General features: G+C 39.1%; 1 protein-coding gene across 1 annotated transcript in view; it reads left to right on the top strand.

Annotated features, from left to right (window-relative positions):
* The first annotated feature begins 5896 nt into the window (after positions 1 to 5896).
* Positions 5897 to 23187, top strand: part of plcb4b (phospholipase C, beta 4b) — a 35726-nt gene continuing 18435 nt past the window's right edge. The window contains exons 1-17 of the mRNA XM_030771161.1: positions 5897 to 5980; positions 11755 to 11835; positions 12556 to 12615; positions 14626 to 14769; positions 16273 to 16352; positions 16909 to 16962; positions 17142 to 17223; positions 17598 to 17698; positions 18137 to 18194; positions 18896 to 19004; positions 19609 to 19819; positions 20028 to 20121; positions 20440 to 20519; positions 20658 to 20742; positions 20934 to 21024; positions 21313 to 21411; positions 22670 to 22695. Of these exons, the coding sequence (XP_030627021.1) occupies positions 5897 to 5980; positions 11755 to 11835; positions 12556 to 12615; positions 14626 to 14769; positions 16273 to 16352; positions 16909 to 16962; positions 17142 to 17223; positions 17598 to 17698; positions 18137 to 18194; positions 18896 to 19004; positions 19609 to 19819; positions 20028 to 20121; positions 20440 to 20519; positions 20658 to 20742; positions 20934 to 21024; positions 21313 to 21411; positions 22670 to 22695 (1539 nt within the window). The remainder of the gene's footprint in view (positions 5981 to 11754; positions 11836 to 12555; positions 12616 to 14625; positions 14770 to 16272; positions 16353 to 16908; positions 16963 to 17141; positions 17224 to 17597; positions 17699 to 18136; positions 18195 to 18895; positions 19005 to 19608; positions 19820 to 20027; positions 20122 to 20439; positions 20520 to 20657; positions 20743 to 20933; positions 21025 to 21312; positions 21412 to 22669; positions 22696 to 23187) is intronic.

Genomic DNA, 23187 nt, shown 5'->3' with positions numbered 1-23187 from the left:
ACTGTTCAGTTCGGTGAGGTTCCATATTATCATATTGTCATATTACGTTTTAATGCTAAGTAAGTAATAGCAAATCACTTTACATAGCAGGAATTCTCTATGGTTGTGGCCAAGCATATAAACACAAGTGAAGTTCATTTCAGTTGAATTACAAAGAGTCTTCAAACAATGTGGGATATGTCGCCCAGCGTACAGTGAATTAATTCCATTTTTAATATATAACTGTTTAATCAACATTCTGCAGACTCCTGTTTGTGTAGATTTCAACCGTAGAGATATAATAGTGGGTGTAACAAAAAGATACATGTACAAAGGAACTAATCTCCCATTGTGGAAAAACTGGCAAACATGTAATATCTGCAAACATAAACCAACATTTCCTTCACATGTAAATTGTAATCTGTAGTTCTAGATCCCTTTCATAAAAAAAGGTTGGGAAGCTCTTTTTTGATTTTGAAATGCATGATACAATATGACCAGTGTGCACTGTTGACGTCTGAACCTGAACCCAAGTAAAAAAAGATTTCCGCTTGTATGGCACATATGTGGGGACATTTATACTTGCAGACAGAGATTTGTAGCTGCATTAACTCGGAACCTATTTCTGCATCAAATGACTTGAAGTTGCAGGCCATCTTGGCCCCTTGCTCTGTAGATCTGTTCTTTTACATAAAGATCTGTTTAGCTTGGTTTAATCAACATATTAAATATACTTCCAGTTACCAGCAAAGCTCTGTGGTAGCATGTGAGAAGTGTCGCATCCAGCTGTGGATGAAGTCTTCTTGTTTGGTTTGAAGTTTGGCCTTTATTTTAGTAAAGCTGCGTAAATCGTGCTTTTAACCAGAGGGGCCGTGCCAATTACAGACGAGATGAAAGGCAACTGTCACGTAAGACAGATCTGTTTAGGTTGTCGAAATTCCCTCAAAAGCCAGAGTCATAAGGAGTTAAGTACTGTAATGCTGTACGCTGAACTGAATCACCCAGGGGTAGGAAACTCCCCCAGACGCATGCTCAGGGTAATCTGTATATATGGCTGTTGATAGGGCAGATAAGTCCCCCCACCCCCTCACACACACACACACACACACCCACACACACACACGCAATTATGTACTTGTTGGTGTAGATTATAAAGGACAGCATTCCTCTAAAGCACTGCTCCCTTAGCATAACTAAGTGGATTTACAAAGATTTATAAAGAACACTTTTAAAGATAACAAATAACGCAAGGTTTGCAGTTAACTAACATGCTTTGAGCTGCTTGCGAATGTAATCTGTCTTTATGTAGGACCATACTACAGTTTAGTCTCTACCTGTGCCCTGTACAAACTACATCATGATGATGTGTTACAAACATGTATGGCACAAAACATACAGCACTCAGTGAGTCAAATAAATATATACATCAGTTTTCGAGAGTACAGTATGCGCTAGCAATGTTTATAGAGGAACATCTCATAGTCTCAGTGCCCAGGGCTCTGTGTGCTGTGTTGTTGATTATGCTCCTGCTTCTACTTACTTAAGTCTAAGGTTGTCCACACAGAATCTGTGTAGTGAGGAAATCTGGGGGCCCAGAGCAGCCTGGACTCGATAAAGTCAACAGGCAGCTGCTGAGAAGCCAACTGATGGATTTGGCCACGAGAGCTAGGTTTTCATCTGCTCTTGTTTCTTTTATTAGTTTTTTTTGTTTGTTTGTTTGATTGTTTATTTTTTCAAAAGTGTGCTGTTTACTCCTCCACGTCCTACTTTTTTCACTTGCCACGCTAGGCGGTAAAACTGGTCTGTCTATCCGCTCACTTTGCGTTTGCACAGTGACGCTAAGTCCTGAGGCGAGATGCAGGTCTTCATCCGTGTAAAACGAACTGCAGTCACTCTCTAGCTGTTCCTCCCATGAGCTAAAACACAGCCTCCTTTTGCTCAAGAGCTTTAATGAATTAGAGCTGCTCTTGAGACAGAGAAAGCTAAAGGTATTTAAGTAAAGTGAATAGGTTTGAATATGGTCACCGCTTAACGCTAGCTTACAGGTCGTAGTAAAGAGTTCACCTAGTGACACTTTGCGTGCCTCTGTTCATGGTCACAAGTTTTATAATTCCAGTGTAGATATGACACTGTTTGGGAAACATTGACCTTAACATAAGCGGGCTGAGCTTAATCGAATTTAGTTCTAATTTCGTTTTACAATGTCGTCTCAAATTATGAGGTAACAAAATTAGCCCATGTTGTGCATCTTGCTCAGGGGCACGTACGCTGGTGCTTTGTTTAACTGCAGAAATATGGAACTGTTCCATTCTGCTGATGAATAGCATGCCCAGCACAATGTGCTTCCCTTATCATCATTAACAAACTGGGTTTTTTTGTATGTATTTTTTATGTGCGGGTTTGTATGTTTGTAAGCTCCAGGCTCAGAAGACAACCTGGCCTGTTGTGACAAGATGGCAGTAGTCATGGAAATATCTCTGTGTCCATGTTTGTGTTTTGAAAATGCATGAAACCATATGGAAGTTTGGTTTAGTGCAGACCCCTGTTGTAAAAATAATGAAGTACATTGTCATTTACAAGGAGGCCTGAAGGTGTGTTTTATTTGAAGTAGCTACATGAGCACGCACACACACACACATAACCATGTACCTGACTGAGCTTACATACACAAAAGAGTAAAGGGCGTTAGAGAAACACTGTTGACTCTTGCCTCTGGACCATAGCAACATTACAGTATCAAGCCGTCCAGAGCACACACCATGACATCCTGAGTGGAGACATTAGCCTCTTTCTGCATTTCTATGTGCACGTTTGTTCGTTCCTCTTGCTACTCCTCCTGAAGAATGTTTCTCCTATGGAATTTTAACACATTTTCAGATTTAGTCTAAAGCCAGCGTGATGTGGTAATTTCTTATCATTTTCTGTAAGTATCTCATCAGTTGTTACATTCTGTCATTTTGTTTCCTAGTATCGGTAGGGAGTTACGAACCTTGAGAGCATGTCGTAAAGATATACAAATGCACTGTGGGTTATTTTGTCTGAGCAGTGTTCAACTGTAAATTTTTGTACTTTTCTCCTCAAATGAAAAGGTGCAAGCATCAAGATGATGGAGGGAACATAAATCTTTCAGGGAGTAGGTATGAAGGTTGTAATATACAGAAGTTATCTTTGTATGGGAACAAAGAGCAGTTCTGTTTTACTTTCAGTATTTCTACTTAAATGCTTAATCTGAATTTAAAAAAAGGGCTATCTGACAAATGTGCAAATTAAATTACATTTTTGTGTGTGTGTGTGTGTGTGTGTGTGTGTTTGTGTGCGCACGTGTGTGTGCTTCCCCTAGGAAAGCTTCTTGGTAAAATTCCTGGAGTTCTGAATGTTCTTAATCTTTAGATGTTGTGGACTGTAACACTGTTAAAAAAAAACATTTTAATTTTCTAAGAATAATCCCAAAAAGTGTAAACTCATCTATGGTTACTGGCTCTTGCAAAAAAAAAAAAAAGAACAAAAAAAAGAACAACAAAAATTTTTCCTCATCTCAATGTGAAAAGTCTCATCTCAAGTACTTAGCAAAATACTTTCATGCAAAGATAAGCTTTATCAGACTGCATATCACCAACAACAAACAAGAGCAAATTCTGACCTCCACTCTCCTAACCAACCCTGAGAGGTGATTTATGGATAGCTTTGCCTTGGTTCTTTGGAGGAATATGTAGTAAGATCATATCAAACCAGAAACCTTCCACTGCTCCAGTCTTTTCCTATTTCAGGTTGATTTGAAAAAGAAATGGCCTTTTATGGTTTGTCTAACAATGTTCTTGTTATTGCAAATTGTCTACTTACTGGCACTTCCTAATTTGAGCTGAAACTGCAATGAAATAACGTCTGTCTAGAATAAAGTTGTTTTACATTTGTTCATTAATGTTCTGAAGTAGTTTCAGACTCATCTGACAGATGGCCTTGGTCCCATAATTGATTAGCCTATGTGACATTATTTGTGGTGTTCTGCAAGGATCAGTTTGTAGCCTTGTTTAAGATCTTAAATTTATTTCATTTTATTTTAGTCTTACATCTTTATCGTGAGAATTATAGTGTGTTGCGGTATGTTGAAGAGCTCCCGGCCCTTAATGTGTTAAGTTGTGAGGCATTATTTTAGGGTAAGATTTGCAGCTCCGTTTCTGTGCTGTGTCATTGAGTCCCCGTCTTCTCTGAAGAATTATAGTAGTTTGCCTAGACATAATTTCTCTTAAGTGTCTACCTCTTCATCTTAGTCAAGGTCTTTCTTGATGATTTCTGTCAGGGTCTAGTTAGGGCTTCCCTACAGTCCTGATACACATGTTTATAATGCCCTCTCTGTTCATCACCACCTGTCTATTTTAAGCCCTTTAGTCCCTCAAATGATGTAATAGTAGCCTTTGTTTACTTTTTTTTTATAGTTATCTATTTTTTGAAGCGACTCTTGTGGGCCAATGCAAATCTCACCCCTTGCTGTTTCACCTCGGGATATTTTCTGAAGTAGTGCAGGGGTTGACACGTGCCCGTGGATTTTTACCTCATTTGGAGTGGAGCTCTTTTTTTCTTTTTTCTTTTTTTGTTAGTCTCACCCCCACCCCCACCCCCCGACTCAGCCTTGGCTTTTGGTGTCCCCATATGCACCCTCCGTTACTGAGGCTTTCCGTCATTAATTTGAGAGATTATAAAGTCAGGGACCAGTGAGGATTACCATAGCTGCTGTTTTAATGGCGGGTAACAAGAGACAGCCTTGCCCCAAAGGGGCCTATAATTATCCTGTTGTCAGCCTGTGCTACTCACGCCTCCAGTAGCCTGACTCCTCACGTGCCTGAAAAGATGTGACATGTTTGATCAGATTTTTGTCTTGATAGACTTTGTCTATATTCATAGGGCTTTTCCTGAAAGTTATATCCTACCTCCTGTTCGATTTGTGTGCTTTTTATATGTAGACTGATAGAGAAGGGTATTCTCATTCTCATGTAGGTTTTCTCTTTCAGTAATTAGCCTCTCCTTCTAATATGTAATTTTTTTTATTTCCACTTCTATCTCTGTCTGCTGTTTATTCTCCCTGGCTGATCATCTGTCAGGTTTGCAGAATATTCAGTAGTTTTTTTGGAATACTTCGTGACCCGCTGTGTTCCTGCTCCTCCCAGATCTGCAGGAAACAGCTCTCAGAGTTCCCAGTAGGCAGTCACAGATGGTAACGGCAGTGCCTTGTAAAGGCCATGTCATAGCCTCTCTCTTTCTCTCTTTCTGTCTCTCTCTCTCTCTGTCTTTTGGCAAATGAGCATATGACATGGATATGTTTGGGAAAACAGCAGTCACTCTCTCTCTCTCGCTCCCTCTCTCTCTTTGCTCTGCTAAGTTAGTGTGTTAATCAATGAAGGACTATCGATCCAGACCACTTGCTCACCCCCTGTTGAGCTCTGGACTGGATGTAAGATGCTTTGCTGACGTCACACTACGTCTCCCAAACCTGTGTCTTCTGCCATTAGTTCCTAATATCTGTTTGGGTAAACGCTCTAAGAGCAGTCATCAGCATCCCATCGGCACTGGCCATGACGGCTAAAATGACAAAACTGGAGTCAAGTTGATAGTCGACTTCTCTACCCCTCTAAATGTATTGACAGAAAAAGCAAGTCTTTTTTCTCCTGTGAAATCATGTTTTTGACATTTTCTTTTGATTTCTGTCTTGTGCACTGATTCGCAACTTTTAAATCTACCACATTCACATTTAGGTTGTTTTCTTTAGAGTGTAAAATTTTGTCTGTAGGATGTATCATAGATCTGTACAAATCCATGCTTTTGTTCACAGATGTTTGCCAGGATTTGCACTGAGATGCTTCAACATTCTTTTTCTGCTGAGTAATTCTGTTTTTCTTTATTTATCGCAGGTCTGTGAGCAGCCATGACAAAGTCGTATGAATTCAACTGGCAGAAATATGTCCCTGACTTCTTACAAGAGGGGGCTGTTTTCGACAGATTTGACGAGGCAAGTCTCAGTGTCCTTTGTCTCTCTTTTCTCTTTCTTTTCTTTCTTTCTTTCTTTCTTTCACGCTGTCTTTCTCTCTTCCCATGCTTGTCAGCCAATCACAGTCACTGAGGATGTGTTCCTCTAGCTAGCTAATTTTGTCAGACTTGCATTTTCCTGAAAATACCCCAGAAATTTATCAGTTCAATTCAAAAATCATGTTAAGACGTGATGAATAACCTGGTAGCCTAAAAACAGATTAGAGAAGTGAATAAAATACACAGCACTAGTTTCCATATATAAAGCGATCCCTGCCTTACAGTGTTTAAAACCTGAGCTGTAATTGTGCCGCTTTGTCTCATTTATTTAAACACTCCAAGTGAAGCTGTACTACCATTTTTGGAGAATTGTCGACTGGTCCTTGTTCTGTCTTTGTTTTACTCCTTTGTTACAATGCTTTCAATGTTTTTCAGCTCAGGTTCAGTTTCATCTCGCGATACTAACGTCACCACAAGGAGGTGCCACATATCATTCACTATGATTTGTGCCAAAATTCGTTGTGATTTGTGCCAGAATTTGCTGTGATTTTTGCCAAAATGGGGATTTCATATATGAAGTTAGTCTTTCTTTCTTGCTCTATCCCTCTCTCATCCAGTCCTGAATTAAAAAACTGCCTCTGTCCTGGTGTCACAGAGTAACCTGTGTTCTGTTCTCTAGATTGTGGCCATGGCTTTAGCAGCTTGGTAACTGTCAGTAGCTCTGATTCACATCACATTAGAATTGTGAAACCTGCCGTGAAATATGAGCTCCACTGCCCTATTCCATTTACTGCATAATAGCATCACTAAAGCTAAGACTATGTCTTAGTCATTCTTTAAGGCCATCCACATCGTTTAAAGCCCCCCCCCCGGCGACAAATGTCTCCCTCTCTCTTTACCTCTCTCTCTCTCTCTCTCTCTCTCTCTCTCTCCCCAAAGCCTCCAGACGTGCAGAGTGATTCCCCAGAGATGAGTCCTCTGTGTGTCCCCCACCCCTTCCACCCCTCTGATTTCCCTCTCTAACTCAATCAGACCACTTAAATGGACTGGAATGGTAATGGGTGTGCCTTGTGCTATCCAAAAGACAAGAGGAGTATAAACATCCACACAGAGATACCCATCTCAGAGAGAGAGAGAGAGAGAGAGAGAGAGAGTGAGGTGGTCCTTGAGACACAAGAAGTTCTCTGTCTGGTGTAAGCTGAAGCAAAAAGGCAGGGTTTGGGTTTAGTAACACCATCAAAGGGAATGCTGATAAAGAATTGAGGCTATCATTGAGTGTGTGGTTTCATGTGGTAAAAAGTTTTTTCCTCGGCTTGTGTACCAGGCAGCACTGGAGATTCAGGCATTAGTGGTGGTCCTCGAACAACAAGACGCCATCATTCCAAAATAGATGAATAAATAATAAAAGGTCACACAGTATCATAACTCTCTCTCTCTTTCTCTCTCTCTTTCTTGCTCCCTTTCTCTCTCTCTCTCTTTCTCTCTCTCTCTTTCTCACACACACACAAACACACATAAACAGACAGACTACCATTCATAGAGTGTACAACTCCTTTAGTCATTGTGATCTATTCATGTTGCGGACATGCTGACATGCAGTATGTTATTAGATTAATAAAGAATTGTGAACGCCGCATAATTTAATGAATTTGTAAAGACTACTGAAGACTTTAAACTAAATCATTTAAATCTTATCTGAGCTTAAAACTACGTGTTTCGGAAAAAACGGAACATTAGTTAGAGTCTGAGAGAAATGAATGTCATTAATTGAATTGCCCTGCAGGGTACACATCTCTTGATTAACATGGCAGATGCTTTACTTGGGAACCAGTATGTAAATAAGACAGAATTCTTGTGGAGTACAGTTACTGTTCATCAAATTCCCACTGAGCAACAGACGGTGAAACTGTGCAGCCACCGGCCATCTTGGCTCTATTTATTGCCTTAAAGGGCAAGTACATTGGACTCATTATCTTTGGTCATAGGTGGGCAGAAGAAAATCTGTTTGTATCAGAAGGATCATTAATACTTTTCAGATAGCTTGTTGTTATCCATCTGTGTTCTGTTTCCGTTGTTTCTTTGAGGCAGAAGTGTGTAGTTGAGGCAGCTCAGAGCAGTATCAGCAGGGGTTAAAAAATACAAAGAGTGCAGCAGTCTTAAGCAGGAATGAGGGAAGTGTGCATGAACTCAGGGACGTGTGTTTCATTCTCTTTCTCGGGCTCCTCATACCGCTGCCGGCAGATTCTCGTCTAATTGGCTTTACCTCTGGAGGAATATTCCAGAGCGTGGGTGAAGGCCATCCGCTTTCTCTCGGTCTCTCTCTCTCTCTCTCTCTCTCTCTCTCTCTCTCTCTCCCCCTCTCTCTCTGTCCCTGCTATTGAATGGAGCCAGAGAAACTGTTTTTACTCATCTCTTTCCTCTCTTTCCTTTTACTGAGGTAATTAAAAGGGTAATATCTGTCAGACGCACCATCCATCCCACTCTTCTGGCGCCGTGCAACAAACAGACTTGAAAAACAGCTCTCTCTGTCTCTCTCTTTCCTTATTGCTCTTATTCTCTTTGCTTCTACCTCTGGAGATGTTCATATAAAGTCAGCAGCTAGACTTGATTTTGCCAGTGCAGAGTAACTATAAGCTGTTTAGTGCATCTTTTCTCCTTTATGGGTCTATTTCAAACTCATCTGGATGAAAAGATGTGATTCAGAGGTCAAATTAATTGTAAATTCGATAGCTGAGGATATTGGCTTAGCTTTCGGTTACCTTCAGTTATTTTTCCTTTCACGCAAGCTTTTCAGATTTAAAAATATGCAGTTCTGTTACATCATAGTATACTTTTCTTATTTGAAAAAAGACTCTCAGTCAATACACAACTCAACACTCTCTCTCAACAATTTTGTTGTGAATTTCGAAGCTGTCCTCAGAGTGTAGAAAGACCCTGTATGCAGGCGTGTCTTAGATATGTGTTTTCCTCAGAAGAGGGAAACGTATAGTTACTTCCACTGTTCACAATGACAGCTTTGGGCCAGAGGTGTTCGTCTGTTCAAGTTCACCTCACATAACACACTCATGTCCTACTTCACCTGCCTGCTGACAAAAACGAAAAAAATTCAATTCCCTGCGAACAAGGAGTGTGTTTTTTTGACATTACCCCTTTGAGACTGTTTTGGAGGTTAGTGAGAAGCATGAGGTGTTTCAAACAAAACAGCAAACACTACAACAATAATTATTCGTTCATATGGTTGACAAAATATTCATTTTTCTTTTCAGTATAGTTAAAAAGAAAAAAGACTGTCTCCAAGTGCAAGTTACTTCAGAAATACTCTGGTATGGGACAGTAGTTTGATGTTACAAATGGAATTGCAAATTTTGTTATCAGATTTTATTTTCTTCTGAACCACCCTCACATTAGTCTTTTAATGAAGCAGAAATGAAATCTGTAGCTGAGTGCAGTCAGACTAATAATCATGATACATTTTTCCTTTACTTCCTCTAGTCTGACTAATAGAAATGGACGTGCCATTTTTCCTTAAATTACGAGAGCAAGCCATCAGTTGATTAAATTAGTGGAATAAGTAGATAACATAATACTGGAAATGTAAAATGTAAAAATGTGAAATTAGTATCATTCTCTCCTTAAAAACCAGACCTCTTTGTTCTTAGAATACTTCCTGGGATTTTTCTTTTAAATGAGAAGTCCTTTCCGCAGGCTGCACTTTTTTAGAAGCACCTAGTTTCTCAGTTCCACTTCTGGCCAGGACATTATCCAACTGGTGGTGGCCCAATTTTTGCCGAGGCTTGCAGCAATCCGGTGGCAGAGGGAAAATGCTTTTATTTATTCTCTTTATTTATACGAGTAAATTCTCCAGAGGTTTTCAGCCACTTTTTCAGGAAAGACTTAATGCATATGATGCAGATATTACATAGGCTTATGTGATACCAAACATCAACATATATTCAGAAATACACACACACACACACACACAGTTCAGATCTTCCTTTTGGATGACTGAGTGAAATAAGAGACTGCATATTGTGGGCTGTAGGCATAGTGAGATCCAATTGAGAGGACACTGAAATAGGTGGGTAGTTGACTAATAATTGCTTTATAAATATAGAATCACTGAAGCTTTAGCCCCTAGTTGAAAATAAGTCCCACTGTAACTTATCATAAGACTTACAGTGATGAGAATGAAATCCACATCTAGTAATAGAACATAATACACAAGACATCATGATAAACTCTAAATCTACATCTAATCTGACTTTCCCAGAGCACTCTTGTCTGTCATCATATATAAAACATATTCATATTTCTACACATTGGAACCCATGTTTGTTTACAGTTTGTTTGTTTGGTTGGTTGGTTGTTTATTTTCCTTTTTTTAAATATATATATTAATGCCCTCAATCCAAATATGTAACAGTGCATGTGTGTGGATGTGGGTGTGGATGTGTGTGTGTGGTAAGTGTAAGTGTGTGTGCGCACACATGTGCGCACTCAGCCAGGAACATACTGTTCCTTCCAGTCTGATAGTGAATTTGATAACTTTAGAGTCATAATACACAATATAACTTTGAGGTCTTCTCGCTCTGATGGGTTTCTATGCCATGACCCTTTACGCTAGCATTTGTTTTCTGATCCCTGTCCTCATGTACTGATCCAGGGTCAACCAGAAAAAACCCTCTCTGTCAAGAATCTGTCAACAACTAATAAACAAGGCCACCTTACCAGACCTCAGTCACAACATTCAACCAAATCAGAAATAAGTACATAAGCCTTATCATCAGGCAGCAAACAGCAGCCAAGCCAGTCTATTATGTTTAGTATAGTGCACTGTTTAATATAGGGATGTTTAATATAGTGTACTGTTTAATATAGGGATGTTTAATATAGTGTACTGTTCAATATAGGGATGTTTAATATAGTGTACTGTTTAATATAGGGATGTTTAATATAGTGTACTGTTTAATATAGGGATGTTTAATATAGTGTACTGTTTAATATAGGGATGTTTAATATAGTGTACTGTTCAATATAGGGATGTTTAATATAGTGTACTGTTTAATATAGGGATGTTTAATATAGTGTACTGTTCAATATAGGGATGTTTAATATAGTGTACTGTTTAATATAGGGATGTTTAATATAGTGTACTGTTCAATATAGGGATGTTTAATATAGTGTACTGTTTAATACAGTGATGTTTAATATAGTGCGCTGTTTAATACAGTGACATTTGTTATAGTATTCTATTTAATACAGGTATATTTAATATAGTGTACTGTTTAATACTGTGATCTGTAATATAGTGTACTTTTGAGTGCCTGTATGAAACCATATTCACATATTTTGCCATCACATTGTATGTGTGATAAGTGGTAGGCCTATTACTGTATGAACAGTAGCTTTGAGCTGTGAGCAGTCAGATGTGTTGTATACAGAGGTTTATGTGTATGAGATCTTTTGAGGTCTGTTGCCTGAGTCTTGAGGCAGTGTGCTCAGATACCAAAGGCTTGTGTGTCACTAAGGAAGTCTTCCTGTCCCAGTCTAGGGTTTGCGCTCTGGAGTTCATAACGCGTAAATTTATCTGTGTTTGACTTTGTCTGTGTCTTATTATGCACCCACACACAGGAGAGTGTGTGTTTGTGTTTGTGTGTCATAACATCTTATATCATGTAGTAGGGCTACAGTAATATGACATCCTCCTGTGCATGTCTAATTAAGCCCTAATGAGGAATGTCTGTGTCTCTCTGACAGGATCCCTTTGTCTTTGAATCCAGCTGCCTTTTCAAAGTAGATGAATTTGGCTTCTTTCTCACGTGGAAAAGTGAAGGAAAGGTACGTATGCATGTTTAACATCACTGCGGATGTTCAAAAACTTTTATTTTATGGTTTACCGAGAGAACAATTTTGATAACTTGTGCAGTATAAAAGTGTAGTATATCCCGTCACTCGACTGATTGCGTATAGCAATACATATAACAACGGAGAGACATTGATCTGAGGATAGTATTGTGAAACTGACACATTGACAGTGTCCAGTCTTAGTGGTAATAAAGTTGTGTATTCTGAATTCAGTATTGATCCAAAAGGCCTTTCTTCTCTGTACGAGTGAGATATTGTAGAGATGACATATGCTAGTACTTTATTTTTTATGCTGAAACATGTCTGAAGCTGATAATAAGCAGCTATTTTGATTCATGAACAACAAGAGAAATATCCACAGTTATACGTTTTTTCTTTGAAATCTATATTCATTCCCTCATTGTGTATTACATAACTTAAGATATCACGATATAATGCTAATGGTACCATTTTTGACTAAGATAAATATGATAGACCACAAATGGCACCATTCTAATGGCTTCAGGAGTAATTCATCGAATGTTCAACAGGATGTAGTTCCACAGTAATCAAATTATTCTCTCTCTCTCTCTCTCTCTCTCTCTCTCTCTCTCTCTCTCCCTCTCCCTCTCCCTCCTCCAACTGCAAAATGGTATCTGTCTGTCTTATGAAATGTGATGTGAATATGGCCTCTTCGTTTGTCCTTGCTTGCAGGAAGGCCAAGTTCTAGAATGTTCTCTGATCAACAGTATCCGTGTTGGAGCGGTGCCAAAGGTAAGGCTTGGGAGGTTTCATTCAGACAGCACAAACACACGGTATCAACACATCCCACATCCCTGGTTGTCTTTACAGATCATCTCCTGACAGACTTTGATAAACTGTTTGTAAATCTCTCTACACTGTTCGAAGGGAATTCACACTTGTGCTTTCCTCAGCTGGTCTCAACCATTATACTTACATTTTTATTTTGTTTTGTTTGTTTTTTTTTTAATTTATGTATGGAAGGATACAATAATAGCATCAGTGATTTGTTCTTCTCAAGGACATGTTTAGAGAAGACAGTTAATATTTTTGAATGCCCTGTGTTTGTGAATCAGTTTGTGCTTTGATCGAACTTCTTTGATACGTGGGCAACATTTGGTACATATGTTAAACAGTACATGTTAAACAGTACATGTATATGGCATTTGGTACATATGTTAAACAGTACATGTATATGGCATTTGGTACATATGTTAAACAGTACCTGTTAAACAGTACATGTATATGGCATTTGGTACATATGTTAATCAGTACATGTATATGGCATTTGGTACATATATTAAACAGTACATGTGTTAGTGGTGCACAGCAGTCTCCAAGAGTGCCATAAAGTCTATACATTATAGAATGATCAGCAATTCAGTTATAATCTTTGCACTTTGATTTATTTCTGGATGTTGCCCAGTGTTCTGCTCTGGGATTCTAAACAGGATGGTGGTATGAATTCCTAACGTTAGCTACAGGAGGTATCTTTTTTTTGTAAAAACACAGAGAAAAGACCTTGATTGATGGATGAAGTCAATGGCTGATTGGTAGGTAAAATTAGATCAATACCTGAGAGGTTTGTTCTCTGTGTATGACTACAGAAATGGGAGTGTTTTGTGAATTTGACTGTGTTGAAACAGGGACATTCTTTGTGTTTAACTGTGTTGACGTAGGAGCTTGTCGCAGCTTTGACTGCTGAAATAAAAGTGTTTTCCGAGAACTGTCTGCAAACCAGATAAACACACAGAGGCAACAGATGGAGCTAGTTCTCTTTGTTTGCCCTGGTACTTTGCTCTAATATTACTGATCATCACAAATAATCATACTGATTCTCTTGGCGTCAAATATTGACCTATTTCAGTCGTTTTTCCATTTCACCAACACTTGAGCTCCTTCCTGTATGAGGACTAGTCTCTGTGCATATTCCACTGGCTCAGACTCCTGCAGGAGAGAGTGTGCAAGTGCTTGTCATGATGTCAACAAGAACACAACCAAAATAACCTCCGTGTGCGTGTGTGTGTGAGTGTGTGTGTGTGTGTGTGTGTGTATGTATGAGAGAGAGAGAGAGAGAGAGCTGATGAGCAAAAATAGATTATATGGTACCATGTCCATTGTTGACAAAGCGGGAGGTGTTGTGTGTGGAGAGTCTTCTCAGTGTTTGGTGACAAAGTGTTTTTTACAGAGGAAAGCAGTCAGTAAATAAGAGAACAAAGACTCAACTGTGGGGCCATTGTCTTGCTTTGTACACGACTTCGGCACACTGCTCATCTCTATTGTATGGTCTAACTCGATTATGCAATTATGGTGAGGCTATTTTTCCCTTATTCAATAACATACAGCGGAATTGAACACACCACTTCTGAGTCACAGTTCTACGATGATAAAAGATGTGTTTTTGGAGAGATTTAATATGATCTGACCAAGTCTTTATGGAGTTGGTTTTTGGGCGTACCAATAAACTTGCATAAGACGGACGTTTTCTTTTACCAAAAATTACATCTTTATTCAATAAGGGAAAAATGACTTGCATTTTGGATGAGTTGTTGTTATAACTGAGTTTTCAGAGTGGTCTTGGTTTGGATGATATAGAACTATCCATAACAGATTATATTAGTGAACTGTCTCAGACTTCAGTCTGAGAGCAATTACCTATAAATTAAAAAAAATTATTTAAATCAAGGTGTCAAAAATAAGTCCTCTCTCTCTCTCTCTCTCTCTCTCTCTCTCTCTCTCTCTCCCTCTCTTTCTCTCTTTCAGGACCCTAAGATCCTGTCCTCCCTGGAGGGACCGGGGAGGACTGAAGCAGATCTGGACGGTTGTATAATCTGTGTGTGTAGTGGACCTGACCTGGTCAATCTCAGTTTCATGTACATGGTGGCAGACAACACAGAAATCGCCAAGGTAACCCCCACACACAAATGGCCATTGCTATGGTAACCTAACAGGTAACCACGTGTCAGGTAGCCAACAGGGTGAATATGTAAACATCCGAGACTCAAACGGAGATTCCCTAGACTGATAGCATCAGGGTTAAATGGGATCAGGGATTCAGTTTAAGGCTATTGGAAGAAGAGACTCCAGTTTTGACAAACTGACTCTTGCCCCAGTAATCAGTGCCTGGATTTAGCAAAGTGATCAGTTCTTCATTTCTACAGTACTGAAGGGCCAGGCTGTTTTCCCTCTGCCCCAGTGCACACACATACACTACATAACTCTCTCTCCCTCTCTCTTTAGACTGTGTGTACTTGTGGCCTGCTTTATTTGTCATTTCCACTGTGAGTCTCTAGCTTAAGAGGCATGGGCTTTAAGCTTCAGTGTGTGAGTGTATGTGTTAAAGAGAGAAAGAGAGCAAGAGAGAGAGCACTGCTTGTTTGCTTTAGCGTCCTCAGAGAAATGTAGCATGGGGTCAGTGTGACTGGGCATTGCTCACATAGGAGCAATACCTCACTGACTGTAATCCCCAGCCCGTTTGGCCCACCATACGCAGAGCTTAACCAGTGGTCCTCTGTGTGTGTGTCTGTGTGTGTGTGTGTGTGTCTGTGTGTGTGTGTTTGTAAGCTGACTACACACTCACTGCCCCCTTGTGGAGTTTAGAGCCAGACACAGGAGCAAGCAGCCGCTTTGAGGCCCAGTCACGCTGAATATAGAAGTTAGTGTGATGACAGCTCTTTTGTTTATGCTCAGCTGTTCTGGAAAAAAACTGAGGCCTACCTCTCTCTCTCTCTCACACACACACACACACACATACACACAAACACACACACACACTAACACACGTACACACACCGTAACAATAAACCTGTCAAGGGCAATAAATCATTATCTAAAAAAAAAGTATATATTTATATTTCTGTAACAAAAAAAAACTAAAGAGATACAACACATTAATATTTTTGAAACAGGCAAAAGCAAGTGTGAGGGTTGACATCAGCGATTGTTACTGTATTTTGGCAGTAGCAAACTTATGCCCTAATCTGACTGATTACAGCAGTGGAAACAAATGAGACAACCTGAATCAGTATGATCATGGCATTTATGGATATATATATATATATGGTCGGACTATAGAGTTTATGGATTCACAGTCGGGGACACATAACATAACTATCATACCTCAAACAGAACATCCACAGACTGCCAGAGGATCTGTACGAGTCTGGCCCAGAACTGTAAACACTCGCACAAGCCGTTCATCCCCTGTTTATTTTTCTTTTTTTTTCTTCCTCTCTGAGGATCAGCTCTACTCAGTTTATTATATTTTTGGCAACTGCTGAAACGTTTCTAAGATCAATGTGATACTTAGGCCTGGACCTTCAATAACAGCATTCTTTTTTCCTTTGCTTTTTCTTTTTTTTTTTTTTATTTTACAGTGGAACTATTTGCTTTTCTTTTTTTCTTTTTCAGAAATGGATTGAGGGGTTGAGGTCGGTTATTCACAACTTCAAGGCGAACAATGTGTGTCCAATGACCTGCCTGAAAAAACAGTGAGTACCCACTCGTCACCTGACCTGCCCGGAGCGAGGGCTGCAGTTTCTGTGTAAAACTACTGAGTTTAACTAACTGAGTTTACAGTAGACGCAAAATTATCCGTGACAACACGAGCGGGTTTATGACCGTGCTCTCTGCCAGCACATGACGATGGGTATGAGATGGTTTTTTGTATATTGTTTAAACGCTGTTATGAAGTGTGAAGCGAAAGGCGTGAGTTTCTGTCGAAACATTTAGTTATTGTGAGTGTTGTGTACATGTATGCTGGATGATGTGCAGCCTCTGTGTAACCATACTGGACTTTTTTAATCTACCAGAAAGTTCTCACTGTGTGAGGGAATTGTATGGAAATTGGTATTCATTCGCTTCAGGACTATTATTAGACTTGTGCATGAAGAGATTATAGTAATGAGCAGCTTAGCAGAGTCATTTCTTCAGATTGTGTAATAGAAGTCCTGTATGTATTCACAAATTACAATGATCACAGTAGTCCTATTAGTAGCAGGAGCTAGACATACTATATGTTACACATTTTTCTTTTTTCCTGTACAGTTGGATGAAATTGTCCTTTTTGACTAACGTTAACGGCAAAATCCCTGTCAGAGGGTAAGACTCTCTCTCTCTCTCACACACACACACACACGCAGTCACCTTTAAATGAGATTCTGTTTAATGCCTGCAGCTTCCTCTCATGTGAGTCAGCCTGTTTTACTATGATCCTGTAGTCCTTTTAAACGTGACAACGGTGGATCCTGTCAAACCTCTGCTCTCTTACTCTCTTGCAGAATAACCAGGACATTTGGCTCTGGGAAAACAGAAAAAGGGATATTTCAGGCGCTGAAGGAACTGGGTCTCCCCAGTGGGAAGGTAGGAGAATGCCCATCGACTGATTTAGTCAATGTTGTCTGCGTTACTGAAAGAGGGACACACTCACGCAGTTTCTCACTGTTCAGTTTCTATATTTGGTCTTTGGTGATACGAGTGAGAACAGCAAAATCAAGATGAAGTTTTGGGTCTAATGCTGAGCTTTCTGTCTTCAGTTTTTTATATGAAAATTTTAATATTTTCTTCACATTTTAATGTACATCTGTTGACTATTTATAGGCATTTCTGTTTACATTAGAATCCCTCTTGTACTCTAGATCAAGTTATATTCAGCCCACAGCTGAGTAGTAAAGGAGAAATTCAAACCCACTGGCTCATTTGATTTTATTTGTTTGTTTCTCTCTTTTGATTTTCAGAATGATGAAATAGAGCATTCGGTCTTTACCTTTGATGTGTTCTACGCCCTCACGCAGAAAATCTGTCCGCGCACAGACATCGAGGAACTGTTCAAAAAGATGTATGTCGAAATAAAGCCAAACAGAAACTGAGGCAGTGCACATGGTTCTGTATCAGAGGCCTTTGGCTGGACGGCAGAGTTCTGGGCTCTGTCTCCACAATGTTACTGTCTGACTGATTGAATATGACAGTCTAGTACTGTAGCACATGTCAAAATAGGTATAAAATACCCCAAAGCCTCTAGATGCCGTTATATTGAGTTGTATTTGGCATTGAGACAGTCTGTGTCTGCTATACTAACAGCCTTTGAAATAAAAACCTAACCTGCTTCAAATGTTCAAAATTAACATTTTAATGTTGAACTAATGTTTTTTTAAACGTTGGAGAAAATGTAGTTTACGTGTGTAAAAGTATATAAAAAGAAGCCCATGCTTTCTTATATCTAATCGTTGTCTTCATTCCATACAATTAATTATTTTGTTAATTAATTTTTCCGCAGCAATGGGGACAAAAGTGATTATTTAAACGTAGACCAGTTAGTCAGCTTTCTGAATGAAGTAAGCTCTTTATTATTCTATAACTTTTCTGTGTGACTGCTTACCCAGCTTCCCCTTCCTCATCTGCATGCACTGACCCTTCATTTACCTCTCCACCAATCACATTGTGTTGTGTTATGTAACCATGGCTACCTATGACTGTGCTGAATTGTCATATACTGTGCTACCTCTCTTCCCTGAGGCTGTTTTGTGTGGTCTGTTTGCTTGCTCTTGGTCTGTTTTGATCTGCTTTTGTGTCTTTTCTAAGTATATTACAATGTTTCCCTCTTAGTCTGGTTAAATCTCTGTTATACTGAATACAGGTCACAACACACACATACACACACACACACAACAAATAACCATTTATTTTGGGATGTTTCAGCTGAGCCTTGCCTGGCGTGTACTAATTGTACTGTGCACATGTGTGTACGCTTTTTTTCTCCTTAGGGTACACACTTGAGCTTACACCTTTGGCTGTCACGTTTGTCTCGAAAATAGAAACAAAAAACAACCCAAATATGCTTTTAACAATAAGCACATATTGTGTTTATTTTATATATCAAAAGAAGTAATGGTGTGCATTCTTGAAAAAATTGAAAAATTAACATTAAAAAACCCCTCAAATGCTGTGTCACGCCGTGTTATTTGTGTTCCTGTGTAATGCTGTCTAAAACACAGACATGGGAGAGACTAAAACAGATGCCGTGTTCTGTGTGTAGAATCAGCGGGACCCTCGACTGAACGAGATCCTGTTCCCTTTCTACGACCCCAAACGAGCCATGCAAATCATAGAAAAATATGAACGTGACGACGAACTCAAGAAGAAAGGTGAGTGTTGGAACGGAGATGAGAAGATGAAAAACATACAGTTGAACATATTAAGAATGTAGAGACAAGTGAATGGAGAAAGACAGACAGTGGAAACAGATGGACACAAACCTCTGCCTGCCAAAAGATGGAATCATTTGCAGACCAATCTGAATATTAAGTGGTCTAGTGCTGCCACCATCTGGTGAATTGCATCTCTGCAAAATGACATGGTGGCTTTTTATTACAAAGCAGTATTCTGAAAACATTTATTTTGCCTTAAGCTTTTCTTGCCTCTATCAAGTAAAGAATAAAATTTAACACGAAATAATTCAGTTAAATAACGGATGTGTGCATGCGCCTAAAGCTGAAAGCAAATATTGCTTATGTCATTCTTGTTCCATTTGTCAGAACAAACTGTTGTATTCTTGTCCTGTAAACTTGATCACAGATCCTGTGATCTGCAATACAGTCATTACTGTAAGCATGAATTAACCTTTAGTGAATGTCTACAAACTCACTGTAAGTTGTGAATAATGCTGTGTAATACAAGAAGTAGTTACAGGTCTTCTGCTTGCTCAGTCACACCTAGCCTCTCCCTCTCCTCTCTTTGTGCTCTGACCAGGCCAGATGTCCTGCGATGGATTTTGCCGTTATTTGATGTCAGATGAGAACGCGCCTGTGTTTCTGGACCGCTTAGAGGTCTACCAGGAGATGGAACATCCACTGGCCCATTACTTCATCAGCTCCTCCCACAACACATACCTGACCGGGCGCCAGTTTGGAGGCAAATCCTCAGTGGAGATGTACCGACAGGTTCTCCTGTCAGGCTGCAGGTATGCTTGAGAGTGTGTGTGTTTGGTGTGTGTATCAATGTTTAGCATTAGTCTGTTTTGAAGAAGATATGATACACTGTAATGCTCTACATTTGATTTGGAAGATTATGTGCACTGTTCAGGAAGGGAGTGAATATGTAGACATTGTGTGTGTGTGTGTGTGTGTGTGTGTGTGTGTGTGTGTGTGTGTGTGTCTGTTCTTAATCAGGTGTGTGGAGCTGGACTGTTGGGATGGGAAAGGAGAGGATCAGGAGCCAATCATTACACACGGCAAAGCAATGTGCACTGACATCCTCTTTAAGGTGAACAAATAGACCAACTGTAAAATAAAGCCAGATATAATAAAATAAAATAAGTGATACTTGCTTATACAGCTAAAAAGGGGCAAAATAAATTTAAATGAGATCTTTTAATAGCCATTTTGATGAATGGAATTGTTTTATTCATGTTGTATGTAGTGAGGTTTAATCAATAATTGCACGAGATGTTTGAGTACTTAGCCAGTGAGCTTAAAATTTAATGAGACTTAAAGGAAGGTTTGGTACAATCGTCATTTTATTGAGATTTGAAACTAGCTTGTCACAATTATTAATGTTTTGTCTGCTTTTTCTCTCTTAAAGGATGTGATTCAAGCTATCAAAGAAACAGCTTTTATCACGTCAGAATATCCAGTGATTTTGTCATTTGAAAACCACTGCAGGTGACGTCCATTTTATTTAATGACTTGTTCTAATTTCCTGTACTTTTTCACTCCCAATTCACTAAATATTTTATTTTGTACTTGTTTTTTTTCTGAAACACCCTTGATCTGATTTTCTGTTTCTCTGTGTGTTTTCAGTAAACCTCAGCAGTATAAGATGGCGCGTTATTGCGAAGAGATCTTTGGAGACTTGTTGCTAAAACAACCACTGGAGGGCTTCCCGGTATGTGATCTTCTCTGCTTTATTCACACGTCGATAATATCTTATTCCTTCAATATGGCGCTTTACAGTTTCTTGAGCACTTGTTCATTAAAAAAAACAAAAACAATGCATTTTAAGCCAGAGTTTTGTTTTAATGAATTTTCTTTTTTTGTTTTGCTTCGTTTTATTGTCCTGTTTATTTTTATGTTCAGATTGAACCTGGACGGCCTTTACCTTCTCCCAACGACCTCAAAAGGAAAATCCTTATCAAAAACAAACGGTTGAAACCTGAGGTGGAACAGAGTATGTGTTTACCTTCTATTTCCTCCTAACAGTTCAATAGAAAATTATATTTTACCATGAATATTGAAACGTTTTGTTAAGTAAATCTGACGAGTTTTGACGTAAGCCAGCTCTGAGGACATAAATCCCTAACCGCAGCAATGCAGCACAGTTCTAAATGTCCTCACGAACCTTAATGTTGTCATTTGCCCAAAACACACGCAAGAGAATGCGTATTGACTCTGTGTTGTTCTGTGTTTGTTTATTTGTGTGTGTGTGTGTGTGTGTGTGTGTGTGTGTGTGTCACAGGGCAGCTGGAGGCCTTTAAGAAGCACATGGAGGCAGGAGAGATTAGTGTTCAAGCAGGAGAAGATGAGACTGAAGAAGACCTAGAGAACGGTCAGCTATGTCTCTGCTTTTTTGCCTGTCTGTAAAAAACAAAGGTTTTAGATCTGACACTGAAAGTCATGAAAATCTGTCGAGTTTTCTGGTGTAGAAAGCCTGTTGAGTTTTCCTTCAAATGTCCACTGCATTTCACTGACTGAGTCCAGAGCTAAAAATCAGTCCTTTGTCAGAATGTGGGACTGAAAATAAACCAGAAAGTTCATTCCTAAGAGAAAGATTTGAAAATCACTGGTATGAGGCGAAGAGAGATAAAAAAAATGTTTTTGTATGTTAGACAGTCTCAGAGTGTGTGAGCTTCCTACACTGAATCACAATATCTGTTTTACAGAAACCCCAGATTTTTAAGGTCCTCTGTTGGATTCTAATTGTTGTAATTAGTTTTTGATGTATAACTTTTCAGGAATACGACTTAATCATAGGTTTTCACTCTGGAAGGCTTGTAGGTGTTAGCTGTCAATGTTTGGCATGCTCACATTGTCTAATTCAGAAATACACAGTAAATATATTTTTGAAATGCACAGTATATATAGTTTGCTCACTGTCTTTATTTGACTTGCTTTGGTCAGTGCATTTTAGGGAAATGGTGTGATTTGTACATATGAAGATGGTTGACTTGTACCTCATAAAACATGTATGTATGTATGAGTGTTTAAAGTGACAGGTGTGTGTTTGTTACAGCTGATGTCAAGGAGAACTCAGACTTAAAGACCAGCAACTTCTCATCTGAAGAGCCCAGTGAACAAGACACACAGGACAACAGCACAAAAAAGGACAAGGTGCTTATTTTGTTTTACTGGCATTTTATCATTGGTTATTTTTAATATATCTGCATAAATAACATGCCACATGGAGCTGTCCAACTCCCAAAGAGTTTTTGGAGTTCTGTAGCCCACTACACTTTGTAGTACGTATGTGCTTACTGACCTCAAAATTATGTTTTTTATCTCTCTCTCTCTCTCTCTCTCTCTCTCTCTCTCTCTCTCTTATGAAACGTTTTCTGACAATTCCAGCTGTGTGGTTTTCTGTGTGTGCATTCTTGTCTATCTGCTTAAGGAACATTTTTGACAGACAGAGTTGAGGGTGGGTGAAGGGTTGTGGGAAACCAGATGATGGAGCAGGCTGGGAGACAGCTGAAGGTAAAGGAATCATGCAGGCTGTTGGACTGAGCTCCTTCTGTTTGTCATCGTTCAGGTCGCTGATGATGAGGTCACTGAGATATCTGAGGCAACAGAGGCCACGGACGCCACCGATGTGTCCGAAGCCTCGGACCCTGACAACAACAAGAAGGTAGAAAGGAAAACATTCTCTCTTAGGCATTGTAAAAAAAAGACATTTTATGTATATATATATCTATGTGTGCATGTGTATATATATCTTAATATTTATATCACTATGTCTCTCTCTCTCTCTCTCTATATATATATATATATATATATATATATATTCATAGAGAGAGAAAGTGATAGATAGATAGATAGATAGATAGATAGATAGATAGATAGATAGATAGATAGATAGATGTAAGACAGTTAAGTTTGTGAATACTGATAGAAATGAAAGATGTGCCAAATACTGAGTGCAGAGGTGATTTTAAATGGTAGAAGCATTATGGTTCAATATAAAGTCGACCTGTAAATGTAATCTGTCGTATGAACAGACTCAGACTGTGGTTTAATGTAAAATGAATCTGTTAATGTTAATGTAAATTTTGCACAATAGGGTGCAATCCCTGTAGTTGAATATAAAGTGAACATGTAAATGTCATTGATGTTAAATGGT

This window comes from Chanos chanos, chromosome 4, assembly GCF_902362185.1.
Source record: "Chanos chanos chromosome 4, fChaCha1.1, whole genome shotgun sequence".
In the NCBI taxonomy this organism is placed as follows: Eukaryota; Metazoa; Chordata; class Actinopteri; order Gonorynchiformes; family Chanidae; genus Chanos; species Chanos chanos.
This window is presented reverse-complemented; position numbering and strand designations above follow the sequence as displayed.